At 42.5% G+C, this 25,408-nt stretch overlaps 4 protein-coding genes across 7 annotated transcripts in view; 2 read left to right on the top strand and 2 right to left on the bottom strand.

Annotated features, from left to right (window-relative positions):
* LOC137790427 (gastrula zinc finger protein XlCGF57.1-like) lies at window positions 1–22,710 on the top strand. Of its 3 annotated transcripts, XM_068584664.1 has the most exons (3): window positions 5,177–5,830; window positions 6,129–6,419; window positions 8,899–10,701. In XM_068584664.1, the coding sequence occupies exons 1-3, from the start codon at window positions 5,557–5,559 to the stop codon at window positions 9,717–9,719; spliced, it is 1,386 nt and encodes a 461-aa protein (XP_068440765.1). In that variant the 5' UTR covers window positions 5,177–5,556; the 3' UTR covers window positions 9,720–10,701. The 3 variants fall into 3 exon arrangements, with proteins under 3 accessions (XP_068440762.1, XP_068440765.1, XP_068440763.1); XM_068584661.1 differs by lacking the exons at window positions 5,177–5,830; window positions 6,129–6,419; window positions 8,899–10,701 and adding exons at window positions 1–465; window positions 1,564–3,554; XM_068584662.1 differs by lacking the exons at window positions 5,177–5,830; window positions 6,129–6,419; window positions 8,899–10,701 and adding exons at window positions 19,762–20,157; window positions 20,567–22,710.
* Window positions 11,347–15,829, top strand: LOC137790425 (zinc finger MYM-type protein 1-like). Its single transcript, XM_068584658.1, has 4 exons — window positions 11,347–11,453; window positions 12,338–12,898; window positions 13,001–15,142; window positions 15,256–15,829. The coding sequence occupies exons 1-3, from the start codon at window positions 11,417–11,419 to the stop codon at window positions 15,130–15,132; spliced, it is 2,730 nt and encodes a 909-aa protein (XP_068440759.1). The 5' UTR covers window positions 11,347–11,416; the 3' UTR covers window positions 15,133–15,142; window positions 15,256–15,829.
* LOC137790431 (zinc finger protein 135-like) lies at window positions 16,217–19,290 on the bottom strand. The gene is made up of 2 exons (XM_068584668.1): window positions 18,823–19,290; window positions 16,217–17,479 (listed from the first exon to the last, which is right to left on the bottom strand). Exons 1-2 carry the CDS (start codon window positions 19,013–19,015, stop codon window positions 16,383–16,385), a joined length of 1,290 nt encoding a protein of 429 aa, XP_068440769.1. The 5' UTR covers window positions 19,016–19,290; the 3' UTR covers window positions 16,217–16,382.
* A 2,044-nt stretch (window positions 22,711–24,754) lies between the features above and the next one.
* LOC137790426 (endothelin-converting enzyme-like 1) overlaps window positions 24,755–25,408 on the bottom strand; it is a 35,935-nt gene continuing 35,281 nt past the window's right edge. For both annotated transcript variants that reach the window (XM_068584659.1, XM_068584660.1), the window contains exons 17-18: window positions 25,244–25,320; window positions 24,755–24,868 (exon numbers count right to left, since the gene is read on the bottom strand). In XM_068584659.1, the coding sequence (XP_068440760.1) occupies window positions 24,769–24,868; window positions 25,244–25,320 (177 nt within the window). In that variant the 3' untranslated portion in view covers window positions 24,755–24,768. The remainder of the gene's footprint in view (window positions 24,869–25,243; window positions 25,321–25,408) is intronic.

Raw genomic sequence — 25,408 nt, forward strand, 5'->3', positions numbered from 1 at the left:
CGCGCACGCTGCAGCTGACCCGGATGCTCCTCCATTAGCAACATGGCGGCTCCCGTCAGCAGCAGCAGCAGCGTCTCGTGGTTGTGTTGATAAAGTGTCAGGTAGGTCCTTCAGTCCTGATCCAGCAGAGTCTCTGTATGTCTGGATAAACCTTCTGAACGGACTTCTAGAGGTTCACCTCTGTTCCCGGATGTTGTTCCTCTGACTCATCTCCCGGTAGCCTACAACGATGCTGAAGTTAGCTTAGCATGCTATAAACAGACCGTGTGAAAATGTCTAAGGTCCAAATGCTGAGAACTTTAGTCAACCGGAGACTAACTGCGGCTGCTGAAGAGATATTTGGGCTGTTTGAAAGAGCGATAGCAGAACACGAGGAGGAACTTTCTAGATCAATGGAGGAGAACCAGCGACAACGGAGACTACTGGACGCCGGCATAAAGTCTCATATTCGGATACAAAGAGCAGGTTTGTTTCTCTCTTCCGCGGTCAACTCTGCAGACACCGACCTTGTTGTGTTATACTGTCATTCACGGTAAACACATTCAAACGACCCGCATCGGTGAGCGAGCAAAGGCTTTTGATAAGTTAGCGGAAAGGTCCATGTGACACAACATCCGGTTTTCAAAATAAAATGACGACAACTCGTGTACGAGCATGATGGAAATTAGATTAAGAAGTATAAAACATGTGACCTTCAACTAGTTAGTTAAAGAGAAAATACAACTAAATTGATGCATTTAGTGTATTTATTCTTTGATTTGAGGGTTAATGAAAGATAAATAATTAAATTAAATCTGACTGACTGACTCATATTTATGTGTTAAGGACATTTCTGACCACATCCAAACAAAAATAAAACATATTCCCGTTACCAATTCAGTTTTAAGTAGTCAGTAAAACAGATGTTTTACCTTTCAAATAGATCATTTTATTTTATTTTCGCGTAATTTGCCTTTTCCGATTTATGCTGTACTTTTTACGTTACTACACCCACGGTAAGACATTTACATATTTTTTAGGGGGCCATTTTTTGCCCTGACTGAAATCCAGGGGCATTTCAAATAAAACTGGGGGTACTTTTTGAAACTAGTATATTATATTTTTGTCTAAACAACTATGAACAGTTTTAACTTATATCTTTCTTTTTTTTTAAATTCAAAATGATGGGTTTTTTTTATTACCTTAATCGCGTCGTAAATACCTACTACAGGAAATATAGATGAGACAGACAAAACAAAGAACAAAAACAAAATGTGTAGATGCCCTGCCTGCATCCAAAGTTAATGCTGGCTTCAGAGAAATCATTGTGCTATATGTGTGTAAGAAACCTAGTACACAATAAACCTAAGCAATAGATAATTGATAAGAGATCATCGATAATTACCCTAGAAATGCCATGCAATGGAGATTTTTATGCAGGAACTCCACATAAAGAACCTCTGTCTAATGTTAGCTAACTAGTAATCTTTGAGATAACCATCCATACCGTAGTTCTAATAATTATTTTAGTCAATTAGCTATAATAGAAAAAAAAAAAACTCTAACGTTTCTGTTTTCCTGCAGAGGTCCAGCAGCTGCTGGTGGTTAAAGAGCAGCAGGAGTGTGGCTCCAGCCTAGAACAGGAGGACCCAGAGCCCCAACACATTAGAGAGGACCAGGAGGATCCAGATCCCCCACACATTAAAGAGGACCAGAAGGACCCAGAGCCCTCACACATTAAAGAGGACCAGGAGGACCCAGAGCCCCAACACATTAAAGAGGAACAGGAGGAATTCTGGACCAGTCAGCAGGGAGAGCGGCTTCAAGGGCTGGAAGAGGCTGGTATCAAGTTCCCATTCACTCCTGTCACTGTGAAGAGTGAAGAAGAAGAAGATAATGAAGACGATGATGAGGAAGCAGAAACTCAACCCTCACAGCGTCATCAAAGACAAACTAAACAGATAGAAAAGATGGAATCAGATGCTGATGGAGAGGGCGATGGAGGATCAGAACCAGACAAGAACTCAGATCCAAACACACATTTACACCCACAACCTTATGACAGGACTCAAGGATCTTCTGAAGCGGAAACTGAACACAGTGATGATTGGAATGAGGCCAAAGAACCTCGATCAGGCTTAAGCTCTTTAAAAATTGATGAAGTCCTTGTTAGTGGGAAAACATTTGACTTCAGGGGGAATCTGAAGAGTCACATAAAATGTCATACAGGAGTAAAACCCTTCAGCTGCTCAGTTTGTGAGAAGTCTTATACACAGAGTAGGCATTTACAGAGACACATGAGAACTCACACAGGAGAGAAACCTTTCAGTTGTTCAGTGTGTGGTAGACGTTTCATTGAAAGTGGGGATCTGAAGCGACACATAAGAACTCATACAGGAGAGAAACCTTTCAGTTGTTCAGTGTGTGGTAGAGGTTTCATTGAAAGTGGGGATCTGAAGCGACACATAAGAACTCATACAGGAGAGAAACCTTTCAACTGCTCTGTGTGCGGTAAAGGTTTCTGTAGTAGTGGAGATCTGAAGAGACACATGAGAATTCACACAGGAGAGAAACCTTTCAGCTGCTCAGTGTGTGGTAAAGCTTGCATGATTAGTGGGGAGCTGAAGAGACACATGGTAACTCATACAGGAGAGAAACCTTTTAGCTGCTCAGAGTGTGGTAAAGGTTTCATTGTAAGTCGGGAGCTGAAGAGACACATGAAAACTCACACAGCAGAAAAACCTGTCAGCTGCTCGGTGTGCGGTCAAAGTTTCAGTAAGAGTCGAGAGCTAAATAGACACAAGATAACTCATATAGGAGAAAAACCATACAGCTGCTCTGATTGTGGGAAAACATTTAGCATAAGTAGTGCTCTGAAAAGACACATGATAACTCACACTAGAGAAAAGACTTTCAGTTGCTCAATATGTGGTAAAAGTTTTATTAAAAATGGACACCTGAAGAGACACGTAAAAATCCACACGGGAGAGAAACCTTTTGGTTGTTCCGTGTGTGACAAAGGTTTTATTGAAGGTGGAGCTCTGAAGAAGCACATGAGAACTCACACAGGAGAGAAGCCTTACTGCTGCTCAGTTTGTAAGATCTCTTTTACCTATAGTAAAAGTTTACAGTCACACGTGATAATCCACACGGGAGAGAAACCTTTCGGTTGCTCAATTTGCGATAAAAGATTTGTGCGCAAGGCAGATCTAAAGGTACACATGAAAACTCACACGGAAGAAAGCCCCCTTTAGTTCTGTTCATGTTAAAGAGTTTATACGAAAGGTCAATCTCACAGAGAGGAGGGTCTAATGAGTTGCACAGTTTGTAGTAAAAGAGCAACTATGACACAATACGGCAATCCACATAGAAGACAATCAGTTGCAGTTGTTGTGTCACATCCATTGACTTTACTCTCGCCTCTCCTTGGTTCGAGCTCCCTCTCGTAGTCAGAGTTTGCGCACCATTTAAATTGGCTTCTCAGTCGGTGCACATGATGGCTGTGCCGCTCAATTTATGCAGCAAATTTTGATTTTTTAAATTATTTAAATAAAAACTGCATAATAAACAACTCATATGAGCCATCTTTCTTTTGAATTTTATAATACCGTTGTCATTTATCGAAATAAGAATTTGAATGCATTGCTTTTACTTGTTATAAGGTATTTACTTTCCACTCCACTTTCTACTTTTTACACACATTTTTAATGTTTTTTTAAAAGAAAATAGTCTGGATTGAAGACTCTTGGGGACAACATGAGAATGAGAAGAAGGTTCGAACGAGACTAAGGAATGTTCTTTTTGGTCCGACACTGCGAAATGTGAGTATTGTGGAGAGGAAGACGTAGCGGACCAAGTTTATATTTACAATCTCGTCAGCTCCGTCGCTCTCACCTTTTCAATCTGCTGCACCTATTTCCTTGAGTTTTTTAAGTTCCGGCTTCACTCACACTCACTGCCAGATTGTTCTCTGCATTAATGCCAGACCCTCCAGCTTTCGTTCTCCGTGTTCTGCCTGACGATCAAGCACATCCCCCGTCAGTACAACCCTGCCTGCTGGGACTCCAAGCAGCTCTTTCTACCGGATGTGCTGCATCACGGACTGACAGCTGACTGGAGCTTCTGGAGACACTGGGTACATGTCAGGTCTTTTAATTAAGTTTTGTCTTGACTTTGCACTCACACTCCCGCGAATTTAGCTCCACTTAGCTCAGATAAAACCTGAAGCTGAACTTTAAGTGTGTTTTATATGTAATGAAAAGCAAAATTACACCACTTTACAATTCATTTAGGAGGAATTTATGAATTTTGGCCACAAGGTCAGACAACATCAAAACAAGTCGACAGAGACGACAGTTCCCAGATATGTTTTAATTTTTTAATTTATTTTTTATTTTCATTTGAACTTTTTATTCATTCATGTACTTTCCTGTATTTTAACTATTTGGAAACATATTAATAATATTACAAATAATAATGTTTCATTCAAATGTGTTTGAATACCATATTATTCAATTATATGAATAGTAATTCTATATTATTCGATTATATCCCTTATTCCTCCATGTATTATTATATTATTCAAAGATACATATTATAATATTATATGTATTATATTTTACAAATTGATGTTGTTTATAAGGAGCAACTATAACATACAGTATCTCTCTCTCTCTCTCTCTCTCTCTCTCTCTCTCTCTTTCTCTCTCTCTCTCTCTCTCTCTCTCTCTCTCTCTCTCTCTCTCTCTCTCTCTCTCTCTCTCTCTCTCTCTCTCTCTCTCTCTCTCTCTCTCTCTCTCTCTCTCTTTCTCTCTCTCTTAGAATAATCACATCACGTGTTCCGGGTTCAGCCCACGTGCCTCTGAGCAGAAACCCTTGTCACGTGATCAGATTTTCTCTGTGCAGTAACCGAGAAAGCTCCACAGCGGCCCCAGTGGCGTCACTCTGAACTACACCGATTTAAACATAATTTTGTGTACATGTATATTTAAATGCAAGTATGTGTAATAGTCGCCTGAATCTTTCTTATTGTTTAATTCAATTTAAACTGAGTAAAAATGGTAAACATTATGATATATGGTCATACAATAGATGAGGGAAAATTCCTCCTAAAGGTGGCAGTGATGCAACGTCGTGGCTGCCAACTGCCGAAAATAAACACCAAAGAAGAAGAAGTTATACCGGAAATCATCCACCGAAGACGTGCGGAGTCCCGTTGAGCTTCTACCGTCTTGTGAGACCGGTTCTCCCGCGTGAGTCCAACTCTTTTCAGTCACACAGTTCTTCAGTCCCAACCGGAAGGACCCGGCAGAGCCCGGATGTGTGGACAAACTTGTTGAAGTGGACTTTGTAGAAAGTTTGAGCTCAGACTCATCTCCGTTGTCGCGGGTCGCGCAGGAAGTAGACGTAGCCGGAGCTCGGCCACCACACAGCGCGAGTCGCAGTGACTAAACTTAGAGACTAAACTGTGTGTTTCATCGACCCGCACTGTCCACGTGAACCCGCCTTGAGTAAACTCCGTGTGGTTTCGCTTCACTGAAAACGTCCGGATTGTCTCCTGTGTGTCCCGCGGAGCTCATGACGTCAGCGTGCCAGCAGGAATTAGACGGACCCAAACGGACCCGCGTTTGTGTGGAGAGAAAACGCTTCTCCCGCGGTGTGAAGATGTCTAAAGTCAAAGTGCTGAGAGCTTTAGTCAACCAGCGACTGGCTGCGGCTGCCGAAGAGATATTTGGGCTGTTTGAAAAAACGATAGCAGAGTACGAGGAGGAACTTTCTAGTTCAAGAGAGGAAAACGAGCGACAACGGAGACTACTGGACGCTGTTTCCAAACCGGAAGTCAAACTCAAAGGTACATATTGAACTTTTACTCAACTACATCTCACAGGTACATATTGTACTTTTACTGTACTACATCTCACAGGTACATATTGTACTTTTATCTTTTAGCATCTTTGTTTAGGGGTCATTCTCTCATTTACAACTAGTTCACTGCTTTTCCATTCATAAAGCTCTTGAATAATAAAGTTTAATATGAGATTTCTAAGACGTATGAATGTATTTTATTAATATCCATATACGTCCAGCATCTATTGGTGGTTCAAGAAGACGTTCCCCCTGACATGCATGAATTTGATTATTCTCCACAGACTCCCAGGTGGTTCAAGAAGATGATCAGCCGGACTTGAGCACCCCACACATTGAAGAGGACCTGGAGGACCCAGAGTCCCTACAGATGAACGAGGACCAGGAGGACCCAGAGCCCCTCGAGATGAACGAGGACCAGGAGGACCCAGATCCCCCACATATTAAAGAGGAACCGGATGAAGTCTGGATCAGTCAGGAGGAAGAGCAGCTTAAGGAGGCTGATATCAAGTTCTCATTCAGTCCTGTGACGAGTGATGATGATGACGACGAGGACTCTGGAGAACCAGAACCAGGTACTGTACTTAAGTATTTCAAATCTCTGCAAGGGTATACGTTTCTGTGAAATGTTGTTACTTTTTTCCTCAACCTTGACCCCTGAAGCTTAACTATCTGTGCGGCTAATTTGTGGATTTGTTCAATTCTAAATTTAGCTGCAGTTGCACAGACACAGACACACACTAGACATTCAGACTTTACTTCATCTGCCGATCTGATATTTCCACCATCGCTCTTCCCAAGAAATCATCATGCCGAAGACACGACGCAACGCATACGACGCAGCTTTTAAACTCGAGGCTATCAACTTGGCCATCGAAAAGGGAAACCGAGCTGCGGCAAACAAACTTGGGATCAACGAGTCCATGGTAAGACGTTGGAAAATGCAGCAGGAAGAACTTTCAAGATGCGAGAAGTCTTTCAAAGCATTCAGAGGAAGAAAATGCCGGTGGCCCGATCTGGAGAACGAACTGAAGGACTGGGTCAACCAACAGAAAGCAGACGGTCACCGTGTTTCCACAGTTCAGATTCGGCTGAAGGCATCGGCGATCGCGGCAGAGAAGAACATTGACGATTTCAGAGGCGGACCATCGTGGTGTGTACGGTTCTTAAAAAGAAACGGCCTGAGCACCAGAGCACTGAAGACTCTCTCCCAACAGCTACCTGCCGACTTTCAAGAAAGACTGTCCAACTTCAGAAACTTTACACAAGAGAAAATAGCCAAAAATTTTATTGGCCCGCGGGATGTCATTAATATTGATGAGGTGCCACTGACCTTCGATCTACCTCTCACTCGTACTGTGAATAAGAAAGGGGAGTTGTCGGTAACTGAGAAAACGCATTTCACTTGTGTTCTCAGCTGCACGGCGTCGGGAGAGAAACTTCCGCCCATGGTGATTTTCAAAAGGCTCACCATGCCGAAGCAGAAGTTCCCCAAAGACATTGTTGTACACGTAAACAAGAAGGGGTGGATGAACAGTAAGCTCATGAAAACATGGTTCACCGAGTGCTTCGGCAAGCGACCGGGCGGGGTCTCCCGCCGAAAAAAGACCATGCTGGTAATGGACAGTATGAAGGCACACATCACGGATTCTGTGAAATCCCTAATCAAATCAACAAATTCCATCCAAGCGATCATTCCCGATGGCACGACAAAATATCTCCAGCCGCTTGACATCGGTGTTAATCGTGCGTTCAAAGTGGAACTGCGCACCGAATGGGAGCGTTGGATGAAAAGTGGCGAGAAGTCTTTTACGAAAACCGGCCGCATGCGACGAGCCAGCGTTGCGGAGATCTGTCAGTGGGTCGTGGCGGCGTGGGGGAAAGTGACGAAATCGACGATCATCAGAGGATTTCGAAAAGCGGAAATTTTGTGCGCACCCGCAGCAGGAAGCTTGACCCAGCATGCCCCGGATTCGTCCGACAGTGAAAACGAGGCCGCGGTCATTGATCCGCACAATGAGGAATCGGTGTTGTCGGTGTTCAACTCGGACACAGAGGAAGAAGACTTCTGTGGCTTCAGCGGCGACACTGACGATGATGAATAAAACGTGAGCGTCGGAAGCATTTCATTATGCAGCGTAACAGTTTTTTTTTGTATTTCTTTTTTGTTCCGTTCATTTCCGGTGGTCGTTTTGTACTTTTTGCTGTACTACACCTCAGAGGCACATTATGTACTCTTTATTGTAGTACACCTTAGAGGTACATATTGTACGTCTCACTGTGTGACCACAAAGGCCTTTTGCCACTTAGTGAGCAAAGTAATTTTAGCACTTTATTTCCGTTAATGATGGTCCTGGGCTCTGAGCATATTCTCCCATGAACATTGCCAAAGTGTGTGGAGTATTGCTCTCAGGTCTAGGACGCATTGAATTACAGTTTTGCTTGTGTTCAAACCCTCCCAGTTTAAACATCTACCCGAAAATACAGGCATTTCGCCATATATATATATATATATATTTACACTTCTGAACAAAATCTTACATGTGTACCTTTTTATTATAACACCACAATTCTTCAAATAGCCCCTCCTCTTTCTTCACAGGTCTAACTAAGGTCAACCACAGGGAGTTTGTTGCCTAATATGGTAAAATGGCCAATGAATCGGTTTTTATCAGAGTTCACAGACCTCTTATATCAAGCTAGATAAAGGGCTACTGGTTGGTGATTTTAAATCTGCATGTCAATGATGCCACAAACTTTGTAGCCACTGAGTTTCTGAATTTGACTGAATCTTTTAATTTTCATTATATTACTCAGAGTACAGTTGAATACTCCTAAAATGCACTTTTGCTGTGACATTAAAACAAATCTGGAGTACAGTGACTATTTTGTAAACTACAACACATGAATAATACATATTTTAGCAAACAGTTTTGTTAATGAAACAAAAATCTAATATTTTCCCTCCAGTTTGAGCACAAATCCACTAATTCACTGCTTTTTCATAATATGAAATTTCTAAGACGTATGAATGTATTTTATTGTTCTCCACAGACATCCAGCAGCTGTTGGTGGTGAACGAAGACGTTCCCCCTGAGCAGCAGGACTCCAATCCGGACCAGGAGGACCCAGAGCCCCCACACATTAAAGAGGAACAGGAGGAACTCTGGATCAGTCAGGAGGGAGAGCAGCTTCAGGGGCCGAAGGAAGCTGATATCAGGTTCCCATTCGCTCCTGTAAAGAGTGAAGATGAGGATGAGGAGGAGGATGATGATGATGAAGATGAAGGTGAAGGTCAGTCCTCACAGCTTCATCAGAACCAAACTGTGGAGACCAGACGGGCAAAACGTTTGAAAACAGGAGCTGATAGAGAGGAAGTCGGATCCGTTTCAGAGAAACCCGCTGACTCCAAAACGGGCGTGAAACCATTCCAATGCTCCGTTTGTGGCAAAAGATTTGCTCGCCAACGTTTTTTGAGTCAACACATGACTGTCCACACAGGAGAGAAGCCATTCAGCTGTTCAGTTTGTGATAAAACATTTGCACGGAAGGGAAACCTGAAATATCACATGACTGTCCACACGGGGGAGAAGCCATTCAGTTGTTCCGTGTGTGGTAAAAAATTCCCATTAGAGCAAACTATGAAACGCCACCTAATTGTCCACTCGGAGGAGAAACCTTTCAGTTGTTCAATCTGTGGTAAAACATTCTCACTAGAGCAAACTCTGAAGCGGCACCTAACTGTCCACTCGGAGGAGAAACCATTTAGTTGTGTATTTTGTGGTAAAACATTTGCACTGAAGGGAAGACTGAACTGTCACATGACTGTCCACACGGGAGGAGAAAGCTTTCAATTTTACGAAAATATTGAGTAAAAAAATTCACAACACAGAAAAATATGAATCGATATTTAATTGTCCACGTAAGAAAAACAAATCAGTCGTTGAGTTTGCTATAAAAGATTCATTCGTCTCTGTAATTTAAAAAACTCACAATTGTATTTGTGAAAGTATCATAAATAAATAAATAAATGAGACATCTGATACAGACTCTAAAATAAGGAGAAGCAGCTCAGATGAAGTTTTCTTCTAGGATATTCTCATGTCGTATGGATTGTCATGTATATATTATTCAAAATTGTTTTAACTTGTCAAATTATTTCATGTCCCCTATGCAGCACCATGGTTTGAGCTGAATTACCATAGGGATAGAACTGAGGCAAATATTTAACCTTCCTTCTCTTCAGCAACGTTTTCTCTCCAGTTTAAATTCACAACTTCCTTGTTTTAGTTTCACTGTAGAAACTGTAATGTTATTTCATAACCGAAGAATGACTGACTGAATTGAGAAAATGTCTAACAGACAATCAACTCTTGTTCATAGTAAGAATCTGTGCTAACGAACCTCTCTGTATTAAGTGACTATAGCAAGCTAGTTGGAATATTGTTCAGGCTCCTCACTGGTCTGGTGAAAGGGAACCTCAAACTCAATAAAACTCACAAGTAAAAAGAGGAAATGGCAGCAGTTCATCACAACATGTGACCAACAAGCAGACCATCAATCTGTTAGTGGAGCAGAAGAGTTTGATCAAGAGTTAAGGGATCACCAGTGAGGGATAAATGTTTAGCTACGACTGTATTTTAAGGATTCAGGAACTTGTCGATAGTCGACATTTTTACATTTCTGCTACAATATTTCAGAGAGAAAGATTGTTCTACACTTAGATCACACATGTAGTCACACTGGACATTAAGATTTTACCTTAAAAACATACAGTGTCTTTACATTTAATCACAATACATTTGTTCTTTGGTTTGTTTACATGTTTTGTACAATAAATTTGGAGAAAAACGGAAAGCAGTGTGGACAATGCATTCTTTTAACTTAAGCCAGAAACCCACGGATTTAGTTCAGTTTTTCATTTATCGGACTTACGGGTCTTATGTGTTGTATAGGTGATTGTTACTGTATAATATAACGTTTTCATACGAGACATTTTTAAACTCCACTATTCTCAAACGCAAGCCGAGCAGCCCACAATCTCAGAGGATTGTTCTTTAAATACTGTATTTTAACTGTTGAGTATCAATTGAAACTGAGATGGTTATTTAGGTTAAGTACAACTGGACTGGGGGGAAACGTTCATTATGCAAAATTTAACTATTATAAAATCTGATGTTACACAAAGTGATGTATACGATGGAAGCCCATTTCCGCCAAAAAAAAAAAGAGGAAAAAAAATAATTGGACCAAAAAGAAAAGAAAGAAAAAAATCAGTGTCTTAATTTAAATTTTTTTTTGGTCCTATTTTTTTCTTTTTTTTTGTGGCGGAAATGGGCCTCCATATGTATTCTCTCTGGTTAAATATAAAAATTAAACAAACGCGAACTATTTCCAGAATCAGTCACGTGGTACGGCCGTCTGGATGGATTTCGTGCATCCCTCATTTACGTCATCAACATGCGCCTCGTGTCGCGTTCCACAACAAACGTCTTCCTGGATTCCTCGACACGCGCTTCTTCTCTGCCTCGACCCGAGAGGACACGTCACTGCTGACCGGAGCAGAGCAGCGATGGACGAACCGCTGGACGTCGCGTTGAACCCCGCAGGTTGGTGCTTTTTATTGCTCCTCTCGCTGGAGCCACGGTCACGTTTCGGGGAGTTTGTGTTCCGGTAACGTGAGCTGAAGCTCCCGGTAGTCTGTCGGCCGCAGCCAGCTCGCGGTACTGCGGTCCACTCGGCAGACACCGACCTCGTTGTGCACCTTTTATTCTGACTTTCACGGTAAACGCGACCCACATCGGGAGCGAGCGAGGGGTTTCTGAGAAGTTAACGGAAAGATCCATGTGACACAACATCCGGTTTTCAAAATAAGATTTCGACAAATCGTATTATTGCAGATATGGAAATACGATTGACAGTTTAGAAGTTTAATGGGTTAATTTTCTATTACTTTTAGGGGAACCAAATTATGGAAATTGGATGGAAATTGCCGTCTGTTATGTTTCTGTACTTTGAAACAATAGCAAAAGAATCAAATGTTTATATATCTATCTATCTATCTATCTATCTATCTATCTATCTATCTATCTATCTATCTATCTATATATATTCCATTGTGTTATTCTGAAGCTCTGTGGCTTTGCACCAAAATACATTTGATAAAACGGACATTGTTGATGGACCTATCATGCAAAATATGTGGACGATGTCCTGACTACCGGACGGTGTCCCTTATCAAATTCCTACTTGCTCTCTTCTCTAGTTATTGTCCAGTTGTTTCATCAGTGCCGTTGGGTTAAAGTGGCTCATGACTGGATTCTTTGATTTAGACACGCCCACATTATGACCTCATTGGAATAAACTTCCTTTGTTCATCAGAGGAACTTGATTTAAATGGTTTCCAAACTTAAGTTTGCATTTAGGTCATCGACCTCTTTATTTTTTGTTTGCTACCATTTAGTTTTTTAGTTAATGTTGTTTTGTCTTTCAGCGTTTACTTCAGACATTCACAAATGTATTGTCAAAGAAGAGCCGGGGGAATGGAGCTCCAGTCTGGACCCAGAGCCCCAACACATTAAGGAGGAACAGGAGGACCCAGAGCCCCCCCACATTAAAGAGGAACAGGAGGGACTCTTGGCCAGTCAAGAGGGAGAGCAGCGTCAAGGGCTGGAGGAGGCTGATATCAAGTTCTCATTCACTCCTGTGACAAGTGCAAATGATGTAGAGGAAGCTCCGTCCTCGCAGCTTCATCAAAGACAAACTGAACTGATGGAAACAGAAGCCGCTGGAGCAAACTGTGGAGGACCAGAAGTAGGTACTGTAGTTAAGTATTTCAGTGGTGCGCGGTCAGGGCGAGCAAAGCCTTCTCTGGCGAGGCTTCGTCCGTCCCCACGTAAGCCGTCAACACGAGCCCCGTGTCGCGCTCCACCAACGTCTTCCTGGATTCCTCAACAAGTGCTCCTTCTCTGCCTCAACCCAGGAGGACCCATCACCGCTGACCCGAGCAGAGCAGCGATGGATGAACCGTCGGATGTCGCTTTGAACCCCGCAGGTTGGTGCCTCTTTTATTTCTCCTTTTGCTGGAAATGCGTTCAGCTCCCAGTAGTCTGTTATTTTTTACCTACCTGTGTTTTTTTTTATCATTCAATGGCAGGAGGAGAAACAGACTTGGTGTCGGATTTACTGACGACGCCGTTCTCCCAGAGAACGTTTCAGAAAAAGTGGGAAATTGTAAAAAAGGGCCGCCCGACCCCACAGCTGGCCGCCTTGATCCAGAAGGGAAAAGGCACCGTGCGTCGCTTTCAGTCCGCCAACTATGAACGATATTCCTGGCTGACCGGTTCGGAGGAGAGTTGCAAATTGTATTGCTGGGAATGCCTTTTATTTGCGACTGAGCGTCTTGCCGTGTGGAGCCACGGGGGATTTGCTAACCTGGGTTGCCTCTGCAAGGCTGCAACACGACACCAAAGTACGGCAGTGCACTTGCAAGCCACGGTGCTCTTGAAAACATTCGGAGAGACCCGTGTGGATTCTGAGATCAACAAACAAGTTTGCAGAGAAATAGAGCTCCACAACGAAAAAGTCAAGAAGAACAGACAAATACTGAAAAGACTGATAGACTGCGTCATCTTTTTGGGTAAACAGGAGATTTCATTCCGGGGACACGATGAACATAGAAAGTCTACAAATAAGGGAAACTATGTCGAGCTTCTTTCCTTTGTGGCCGAGCACGACACTGATTTACACTTCCACCTTTCCACGAACAAAGTGTTTACCGTGCCATCGGGCAAAATACAAAACGACCTAATCAGTGCTGTAGCTGAAGCGATGGAAGAAGAAATCCAACGTGAGATAAACCAAGCGCCCTTTGTCGCTGTGATGGTGGACGAAACCACTGACTTGATTGACACGGCGCAGTTTGCCCTGGTGCTCCGCTACGTGACGGATACCGGCGTCAAGGAAAGGTTCGTCAGATTTGACGATGTTACCGGCCACAAGGGAGCAGATGACATTGCTGCTCTTCTCATCCGTTTCCTGGAGGGCCACAATTGTCTGGACAAAGCCGTGGCTCAGTGTTACGATGGCGGAGCGGTCATGGCGTCTGGGCTTAATGGAGTGCAGGCTAGAGTTAAAGAGAAGGCTCCTATGGCTTTGTTCATACACTCATATGCCCATCAGCTGTATTTAGTGCTGACTCGCGGGGTTTCAAAGCTGAGAGAGTGTAAAATATTTTTTGCGCATCTCAACGGCATCGCTGCGTATTTTTCCAGGTCTCCAAAGTGCGCGCAGCTGCTCGATGACATCTGCCAGCGGCGTCTTCCTCATGTGCCACCGACGCTCTGGCAATGTAGCTCCAGACTGGTCAACACTATCTTTGAAAGGAGAGCTGCCCTGCAGGAGCTTTTTGAGCACATTGTGGAGCACCATGACGAGCACCACGAGGAATCTGTGCTCTCTGCTGACGGCTACAAAGGCCAACTGGAGAACTTTGAGTTTTGTTTTTTGCTGTCCACGTTCAATGGGATCTTTGAGTATTCGGATGTGCTTTTTGAAATGCTACAGAACCAAAAACTGGACGTACAGTCCTGTCTGGAGAGAGTGGGTGAGTTTTGTGACACTGTTGAGAGAGAAAGGGGACGGTTTGCCGACATCTTTGACTCCACTGTGCGCGAAACGGGTGTTCCAAGAGCACGAAGAGGCCAAGCGGAGGGAAACATTTGTGCATCGTACCAGAAACTCCACAGCGATATCTTGGACGACATTCTTGCCCAGATGCGAAATCGATTCAAAGATCACGAGAAATTAATGTTTCTCTCCCTCCTCGACCCCCAGCAGTTTCAGGCATATCGGAAGAAATTCCCGGATTCGGCCTTCTCCAAATTATCACAGAGTCACGGACCTCTGTTTGAGGATCTGACACGGCTTAAAACAGAACTGACGGTGATGTACACCATGGCTGGCTTTGGAGGAAAAGGCCCCGCTGATCTACTGGCTTTCCTTCAGCAGAACGATCTGGTGGAGAGCATGCGTCAACTCTACGTTCTTGCATGTTTGGCGGTGACCATCCCAACATCGACTGCCACTGTCGAGCAGAAATTTCCAGCCCTAAAACGCATCAAAGCGTATTTCAGAAATGCATCTGGGGAGGCTCGACTGTCCTCACTAGCATCCATGGCCATTGAGAGGGACCTGTTGATGGAGCTGGAGCGCACCGGTAAACTTCACAACCGCGTCATTGATCTGTTTGCGAAAAAAGAGAAGAGGATGGACTTTCTCTTTAAGTGAACAGCATTTGGTGAGTGAACTGCTTTTTGTGTTTTTACATCTGCAGTAGTGAACAAAGGTCCTGTGATTGTTTACACGAGATAACAAGCACTCATAAGTTAATGTTGTTGGTTTGTCTTTCAGTTTTTACTTCAAAGACGAGCAGCAGGAGTGGAGCTCCAGTCTGGAAAAGGAGGACCCTGAGCCCCTCACATAGAGGACCAGGAGGACCTACACATTAAAAAGGACCCACAGAGACTTGATGGCATTTAACTTGAGTTAAAAATAACGCTGTCATTTTTTTATTTTCAATTTGTTATATTTTATTTTTGTTATTCAACGATTTTCTAGAGTGTGTATTTTATCTTAAGGAGTCAATTTAATTTAGCGTTATTTCAAAAAAAATTGTCTCACCTCTTTTACGCCTCCTAAGCTCCTGTAGTCTCCTCTTTCCCTCATGATGGTATTTTATATTGCTGAGGGTGAGTTATGCCGAGTCACTCTAGCTCATGTAGTTATTCATCTTGTCCACAGGGTGTCGCTGGTTTCCCCATGGATGTTAAGATTCATGGTTTTGTAAAGAATTGGTATAATTTTGTATTTTGCGTTGTCCTCACTTTCCCTTCACTATGATATTCTTTATTGCTGAGGGAAGCGGATGTTCAAGGAGAGAGACCAGAAGGTCATTGTGTGTTATTATCTTCTGCAGGAGCAAATAAATGTTGGAAAATCCTTATGAGTCGACTTCTTAGATGCACTAAAAACATCTGTTAGAGCAATTTAAGCTCCATGAGGTTTGGACATTGGACATTTTTGCTAATCCATAAATTAATTTTTTTGTAACAGATCAAGGTCAGACCCTCAATTGACCGGCAGCCCCTGGTTAGTCACTTTTCATGGAAAAACATCTAGTTTTATCTTCACAAATATGTAGATCCTGCTTTTCCTTGTACTAACATGTATGTAGAAGTAATAATGTAATATCATACTGCAACAGTAAAATACTGCTTTTACAATAATACATTCTAATGAGATAATATACAAAAGTTCCAGGACAGTTTTATACTTTTAATAAATACATATTGAATTTGTATATTTCACTGATTATACTTACATACTTTGACTGAGGGAACATTTTCAATGCAGGACTTTTACCTGTAACATTTAATGCTGACAAACTCTTTACCACAATCTGAAACTGAGCGACAGAAGCGTTTCTGCCTTTTATGTATTTTCATGTAAATTTCAACTAAATCAACAACACGGCGACGTCACCAGAACTGTCCAATGAATGCGTTATATGGCAGTCCGTGTGTCTCGAGACTATCTGGATCCGCGTTCCTGGCTGCTCCTGGTCCTCCACAGTCCTCCCTGTGTCTTTGATGAAGCTGTGAGGACTTAGGACTCTCTTCGTCATCATCTTCACTCTTCAAAGGGGCAGGAGGAAATGGAAACCTGGCGGCGTGAAACTCTTCCCCGGCCCGACCGGCCCAGAGTTCTTGAAACTGTGCGGATTCACCGCGACACTTATGGCTTTTGAACTGACCAAGCCACGTGAACCTTTTGGCACAAACGTTGCAGCTGAACGGTTTCTCCCCCGTGTGAGTCCTCATGTGCAACTGTAGATGTTCGGCGCGCGCAAAACATTTATTGCAAAATGAACAGCTGTATGGTTTTTCTCCCGTGTGACATTTCAAATGGTTCTGCAGATGCGCCTTCTGACCGAATTTTTTACCACAAACCGAGCAGCTGAAAGGTTTTTCTCCCGTGTGGGTTCTCATGTGCGTCTTAAGATTTGAGTTTTGGTTGAATCGTTTGCCGCACTCGGAGCAGTGAAATTGTTTTTCAGAAGAATTATACTCATTATTTTGTGTGAAGTTTAAACCCGACTGAGGTTCTCTGGTCTCATTTCTATCCTCACTGACTTTAATTGCTTGTCTGTAACATTGTGAGGCCTTGTCACTATCAGATGAATGTGGATGTCTTTCTGGATCTGACTTCCTGTCTGGTTCTGGTCCTCCACAGTCCTCTCCATCAGCTTCTGTGTCCATGTGTTCAGTTAGTCTTTGGTGAAGCTGTGAGGATGCAGCTTCTTCTTCTTCTTCATCATCATCATGTTCACTCTTCACAGGAGTGAATGAGAACTTGATACCAGCCTCCTCCAGCCCTTGAAGCTGCTCTCCCTCCTGACTGGTCCAGAGTTCCTTCTGTTCCTCTTTAATGTGTAGGGGCTCTAGGTCCTCCTCGTCCTCTTTAATGTGTGGGGCCTCTGGGTCCTGTATAATGTGGGGGGGCTCTGGGTCCTCCTGGTCCAGATTGGACCTCCAGTCCTGCTGCTCAGAGGGAACCTCTTCTTTAACCAGGAGGCCTGCAAGATAGAAGTATGGACACGTTACTGAACATCCCTAAACTTGTGCAAAAGCTCAGATGAAGTTTGTATTGTTAACAGAGAAGAAGTGATTTAATCATTTATGATCTGATGGACCTTTTTCTGATTGTGTTGCTGGAAGTTCAGCTGATGAACAACGGATATGTAAACAAATTACATCTGCAGGTAAACAAAGGTTCAAAAATGGGAATCATAAAACATTCCAACCCTTTAAAAAAGTAAATGACCAGCAATCATGTCGTATGACAGTTGGGCACATAATTACAGAATGCTTTGTGTTATGATTGTTATAAAACCATATTCATCAGATAGTTGAGTCTAACCTGAATCATTTGTTGGAACTGGTCATGTTGCAATAAATAATAGAAAAGAACAGAAGAAACAGAAATACTTCTTGATTCCCCTCATTGGTTCTTACTAAATATTTCGTGGGAAGAAAAAAAAAGACTATGAAGAAAAGAATCCACATTACTTTATTATTCTTGTATGTAAACACATTAGTCTTTCTTGACCAGGATTACAAGAAGTTCCCAAAAATTACTCGTCTACATGGTCACATGACCAGAGCGCTTTACTTCCTCAAGAATCAAAGCTCCCAAATAAAAAGGATACTAAAATATATGAAATATTTTGTTTTCATTCTACTAAGGGGCAACCTGCAGTAGTTATGTGAATGTCTTAACGTTTCCCTTGATTCCTTCTGTCTGACTGTCTGTCTGTCTGTCCCTAGCTAGCTCTGTCCCTAGCTAGTTCTCTCCCTCGCTAGCTCTGTCCCTAGCTAGCTCTGTCCCTAGCTAGTTCTCTCCCTAGCTTGCTCTCTCCCTAGGTAGCTCTGTCCCTAGCTAGCTCTGTCCCTAGCTAGTTCTGTCCCTAGCTTGCTCTCTCCCTAGCTAGCTCTGTCCCTAGCTTGCTCTGTCCCTAGCTTGCTCTCTCCCTAGCTAGCTCTCTCCCTAGCTAGCTCTCTCCCTAGCTAGCTCTGTCCCTAGCTAGCTCTGTCCCTAGCTAGTTCTCTCCCTAGCTAGCTCTGTCCCTAGCTAGCTCTGTCCCTAGCTTGCTCTGTCCCTAGCTTGCTCTGTCCCCAGCTTGCTCTGTCCCTAGCTAGTTCTCTCCCTAGCTAGCTCTGTTCCTAGCTAGCTCTGTCCCTAGCTAGCTCTGTCTCTAGCTAGCTCTCTCTCTGTCGGTCCGTCCATCTCTCTCTGCCTAGCAGCCTGTCCAACTCTCTCCCGCTCCCTGTCTCTATAGCTGTCTGTCCATCTCTCTCTCTCTAGCTGTCTGTCCATCTCTCCATTTCTCTCTCTCTCTCCAAAGTAAAGAGAACCAACCTGCTCTGTGTAACCGAAGCTGAGGGTTGAAAACAGCGTCCAGTAGTCTCCGTTGTCGCTCGTTCTCGTCTCTAGAAGCAGAAAGTTCTTTCTCGTACTCTGCTATCGTTCTTTCAAACAGCCCAAATATCTCTTCAGCAGCCGCAGTGAGTCGCTGCTCCACCAACGCTCTCAGCATCTGGACTTTACACATGTTCACACGACGACAGACACTTGTTCTCCACACAAACTCCGTCACGAAGCCCGTTTGCTCTCCGTCAAACAGTCCCGACGACTAGCTGTGTTGCTAACATGCTAAGCTAACTTCAATAACGTTGTAGGCTACCGTTGTAGGAGAAGAATTTAAGAGAAAAGTCCATACAGAAGGTTCCTCACACAGAGGACCAGGATGAGTTCTCCTGTTGGTTCTCACACCGTCTGTCTTTACAGACTAAAAAAAGGATTCTCCGTTTTAAGCGGACGTCATCTTGTTCCAGGCCAGACATAATGAGGAGCATCACTTCCGGTATATTTGCGTTTCTTGACTTCAAAGTAAAAGCCCCAGAAAGACACATTTCTATAAGTAATATGAACCGTAGCCGATGTGATTGATCTTGTTTTGAACAATACGTTTATGAATAACGCTAAAGTTGAGCAGTTTCACAGGACAAATCAGATTTGCATAATCTTTTTGAGAATCAGTCCTCCAGTCAGTCAGAGCTTTGTGTGTTATAACAACCAAAGTGTCATTCAGTCACAAGAATGAACAAAAGAAAAAAATGGAATAATTATATGGAATAAAACTATGTTTTTTATTTTGAGGGTGATCTACCAAGTTTGCAAGAAAATCCACGTTGAAGCTTTTACTAGCTTTTTATTTTGAAGGTGACCCCGCAAGCTGCAGCTGACCCGGATGCTTCTCCATTAGCAACATGGCGGCTCCCGTCAGCAGCAGCAGCGTCTTGTGGTTGTGTTGATAAAGTGTCAGGTAGGTCCTTCAGTCCTGATCCAGCAGAGTCTCTGTATGTCTGGATAAACCTTCTGAACGGACTTCTAGACGTTCACCTCTGTTCCCGGATGTTGTTCCTCTGACTCATCTCCCGGTAGCCTACAACAATACTGAAGTTAGCTTAGCATGCTAGTCCCAGTTTAACGGAGAGGAAACTGGGTTTGTGACGGAGTTTGTGAGGAGAAAACGTTTCTGTCGTTGTGTGAAAATGTCTAAAGTCCAAACGCTGTTTGAAAGAGCGATAGCAGAGTACGAGGAGGAACTTTCTAGATCAATGGAGGAGAACCAGCGACAACGGAGACTACTGGACGCTGTTTCCAACCCGGAAGTCCGGACACAAAGAGCAGGTTGGTTCTGTTTGTTTCTTCATCACTTTGAACTGATGCAGCCAGTTCTGGAGAAAGTATTCACATCATGTACTGAGGTAGAGTTACAGGTACTGTACTGCAGTATTTGAACACGTTAATACTTTTTACTACAATACATCAGAGGTCTATTTTGTGCTTTTTACTGTACTACACCTCAGAGATACATATTGTACTTTCACCATATTACATCTCACTGGTATATATATCCTCTTCTGCAGTTTAAGGCTATGTTTTGTTGCTTTCTTCAAAGGACAGCAACAGCATCTTTATTTAAGGTCATGCGTCTCTCATTTACAACTAATTCACATATTTTTCAGTGAAACTTGAATAATAGAGTTTAATATGAGATTCAAAAGACGTGTAAATGCATTTTATTATTCTCCAACAGATGTCCAGCACCTGTTGGTGGTTAAAGAAGAGTTTCCCTCTGAGCAGCAGGACTGGAGCTTCAGTCTCGACCAGCAGAATCCACACATTAAAGAGGACCAGGAGGACACAGAACCCCCACAAATTAAAGAGAACCCAGAGCCCCCAAACATTAAAGAGGAACCAGAGGAACTCTGGACCAGTCAGATGGGAGAGCAGATTCAAGGCCTGGAGGAGGCTGATCACATGGAAATAGAAGCTGATGGAGCGGATTGTGTAGGACCAGAACCAGACAAGAAGCCGGACCCAGAAAGACACCCAGGACCAGAGACTGTGGACTCGTCTGAACCTGAGACTGATGACAGTAGAGATTGGGAGGAGACTCAGGAACCTCAGTCTGATTTAAACCCTCTGCAAAACAATGAAGTGCCTGGAAGTGATGGGAACTGTAGTACTGGAAATACATCAGTTAGCTTGTCTGAATGTGCTGGAAGGTTTGACATGATTGGCCACACAGGAGAGAAAGCATTTAGTTGTTCCGTTTGTAGGAAAACATTTCGACATAAGGGGCACCTGAACACTCACATGACGGTCCACACAGGAGAGAAACCATTTAGTTGTTCAGTTTGTGATAAAACGTATACACAAAAGGGAAACCTGAACAATCACATGACTACCCACACAGGAGAAAAACCATTTAGTTGTTCTTTGTGTAGTAAAACATTTTCAGTAAAAGGACATCTGAACGCTCACATGATTGTCCACACAGCGGATACACCATTTAGTTGCTCAGTTTGTGATAAATCATTTTCACGAAAGGAAAGCCTGAACTATCACATGATTGTCCACACAGGAGAGAAACTATTTAGTTGTTCACTTTGTGGTAAACAATTTGCACACAAGCAAACTCTGAAACGTCACTTAACTCGACACACAGGAAAGAAACCATTTAGGTGTTCATTTTGTGGTAAAACATTTTCACATAGGGGAAACCGGAACACTCACATGACTATTCACACAGGAGAGAAACAGTTTCGTTGTTCCGTGTGTAGTAAAACGTTTTCAGGAAAAGGACACCTGAATTATCACATGACTAGTCACACAGGAGAGAAACCATTTAGTTGTTCCGTGTGTACTAAAACATTTTCAGCAAAAGGACACCTGAACTCTCACATGATGGTCCACACAGGAGAGAAACCATTTAGTTGCTCAGTTTGTGGCAAACCATTTACACGAAACACAATACTGAAGACTCACATGACTATCCACACAGGAGAGAAACCATTTAGTTGCTCAGTTTGTGGTAAATCATTTAGACAGAAGCAAAATATGAAACAACATTTAACCGTCCACACAAGGGAAACAAAGTAGTCGTGCAGTTTGCTCAACAAGATTCTCTTGTCTCGGGTTATCTCCAACAAAGTGTATTTATAAGCATCAGAAATAAACACTGTTAAACACTTAAAAACTCCAAAAAATTCAGCTCAGATGAAGCTACACATCAATTTAAATTATTTGATGTGCGTTTCTCTGATATTGTCTCTTGTTTCATGTGTTGTGTATTGCCATGTATACATGAATTATAATAGTTTCACATTTTCAAAGTATTCCATGTACTTTATGCAGCACTATGATTTGAGCTGAATTATCGTTGTTGATGAAACTGAGGGAAACATTTAACGTTTTCTCTCCAGTTTAATCTCATTACTTCCTGAGAAAATAATTTGTCCTTTCTCTTTCAACACCATCCTCTTCTGATCTCATCTCTTTCAGGTTTAGGGGTTCTGTCCTTTGTTTTAGGACGTGAATATTTTACCTTTTGTTGACCAAACGTTCTCTCTTTGATAACTACTATTGTAACAGCTGTTTAAGTATTTTGTTCTAATTGTTTTCATGGTTGCTCACAAAAGTTCAGCCAACGTTTCCACCAAAATGACTTCAGTTTAATGTTGTACTTCCATGTTTGTCCCAGTGATTGTAACTAAGCTGCAGCAGCCTGTTTTTATATTCAACCTAAATCTGTGTTCACGATTAATGGTTAAATGGCTGTAAAATGGAAGTTACATTTATAATTAGTATGTGAAATGTGAATGAGTGGCCTTCCTTAATGAAATATATCGTTCACTGATATGATTTCCACCCTGTTATGTCCAGTCCACCCTGTTGTCTGAGGTTTTTTTTAATGATAATTAAACAAAATGCAACTCTCAGTATAGAAATTAAAATATGTATATAAATTAACCAATATGTTGGTGAAAACTGTGTGGATCAATTATTGTGTGTAAAAAATAAAAAAAAAACTACCTACTGCTAGCTCGCTGCAAAAAGTGTTTTGCAGCGAGCTAGCTTTCTGTTGACAGAAGTCACGCTGGCCCACTGACCAATCACAGCGCATGTTAATGATGACATCATGTCAAACTACAGATTTGATTGGTTGATGACTATGATAAACCTCTATAGACCCTGAATAGACCTAAATCCAGCGGAGACCAGTCCACCGTGGACAGACACACTTCTAAAGGGCCCCTGGTTCTCAGTGACACTACCGCTGCAGTCCACAGGGGGCGCCAGAATCAACACGAAAGTTCCTCGTAACTTTAAAGTGAGAACAAACAGTGAAAGCTTTGTTTTAATTGTAAAACATTTTTAAAACACATTTCCTGCAACAGTGCACTTCAAAGAGCCCAGTTCACATTTCCTCTGGCGAACTGATAGTAACTGGTTTAACTGGTAATCTCGTCTGTTTGTTTTTGCTCAGCTTCGGTTTGCACAGCTTGTTGACGTTACATCGTAAAGGTGGTGTTTGATTTTTGTTTTTTGTTGCAGGTGTCGGCCAAACAGGAGGCAGAGTTGGAGCGGCAGACCTCGACCATCCAGCGCCGGGAGGCCAAGCGAGCGGCGCCGGGACACAGCTGACCACACACTGGCACCGATAATAAGCAACGCGTGACACAGTGATCCTTTGTGTTTATTCAAACATTAAACGATGACCAACGGAGAAGGAAGAGACAGCAGCCACGCGTGAGATAGCAGCTGTAGAGTCAGACGTGTGTGTGTGTGTGTGTACACGTCCTCTATTTATATCGATCCAGATTTAATAATGTTCAGGAGGGAAACATGCACTCTCATCAAAACAAACTGTATCACCATAACATCCGATATACTTCTCCACTGTACAAAGATACTTTTTTTGTGCCAACAAATTGTATACAAAAGTACTTTTTTACATTTTTTTTTAAATAACACTGCGTACAAATGTATGATGCTCCATCTACCAGAGTTGCTCTTTCTTATGTACAGAGTGTTAGCTTGTTATTTGGTGAGATAACTTGTACGATGCGACCAATTCATGAGCAGAGAAACGACCGTTTCCAGTAGAAATTGTTCTTAAATCCGATCTTCCAGAATTCCTCTTTTTAACCATCCAATGTTCGATCAATACATCTCCTTTGTGATTGTACTGCAGGCTGACAAGTTGAATGTAGATAAGAGACGCAAAGATTCTCCGTTTGTCGCTTAACGTTGCTACAAATCCTGAGAAAGAAAAAACATTCAACGTTTCTTTTTTTTCTTCTTCATCTTTGTTTTGTTTTTTTAAGAAAAGTCGGACAAATCTTTTAAAAAGCATACAAACACTACACAGCAACAAGAGAGACCAAATTGCAGGCAAATTGATACGGCCGTTGCCCTGCGCGGCCACAAGAGGGCGGCATCGTGAGACAAATCAAACACTGAAAGGACGCCGGCCGTTTGGGGAGATGATGCTACCGATCTCATCCGAAATCACCGAGCTGCTGCCGATCTGCGAGTGTCTGATATACTGAAGGACTTTCTAGAGAAACAACTCTGGAAACATGTTGCTTGAATAAAAAAATAAACAACAAACAAAGAAAAACAAATAGCTTATGAATTCTACGCTACATTCTATGATATATCTGCTAAAATAGAAAAATAGATGATTTGAAAGTAAATTTAAACATAGAAAAATATATATATAATCAAATTATGTATATGCACATGGTCAGTGGTCATGTGACCCATGCTTTGTAGAGTGGTGCAGACAAACGGTTGTGTAGACGTCGCAATTGAAAACAAGTGTAGTGATGACGTTGTGGGCAAGAAGAGGCTTTCTGTATCCTGTCGGCTCCGATGAAGGTGAACATGGATGTGACGAAGTTCATCCAGAGTTAAAGGGAGGACGGGGGGGGGGGGGGGGGGGGATCGTCACCACACAGAGCATTTGTCCGCGGGGTTCATCGGCGAGCTCTTCGGACAGTGGAAGACACGGGCGAACTCATCAAACTGGGAAACGCTGCCGATCACCCTGCAGAGGGGGAGGAGACACGGGGACGTCCAGTCAGCTGCCGAGTTCAGGCACGGCTTGGAACGTAGGATATTTCTATTTTCCTTTCATGCACGAAAGGTTGTCGGATATTTCTGATGTTCAGCATTAAACTAACTTGAGAGAAATATCAGATATAGTTCAATCAGCATCAGAAAAGTGAATAAAAACTCAAAAGTATAGCAATCGCAGAAATTTGATTGTACAGACTTTACTCGTCACCATATCTTTTTTTTATTTTATTGTGTTTTTATTCATATAGTCAGTTGAGATCTTTATTAAAATGTAACAGAAATGTCAAATAATAAAACGAATGGATGACTTTCCATTTTTTAGTTTTTTTGTTGTGAACTGTACCTGTAGTGCTCAGGTGCATGTTTGTCCGTCAGCAGCTGCAGGTAGATGGACTGAGATCTTCTCTTCATACACCAGTTCTGGTGATAAAACAACAACAACAACAACAATAACACAACAACAGTGACGAATGCACTACAATTGTTTGAAGAGCTGTAAAAGTTACTT

Source organism: Clinocottus analis, unplaced genomic scaffold (genome assembly GCF_023055335.1).
Source record: "Clinocottus analis isolate CAN_PGR_092001 unplaced genomic scaffold, fCliAna1.0.p SCAF_2, whole genome shotgun sequence".
Lineage (NCBI taxonomy): Eukaryota > Metazoa > Chordata > Actinopteri > Perciformes > Cottidae > Clinocottus > Clinocottus analis.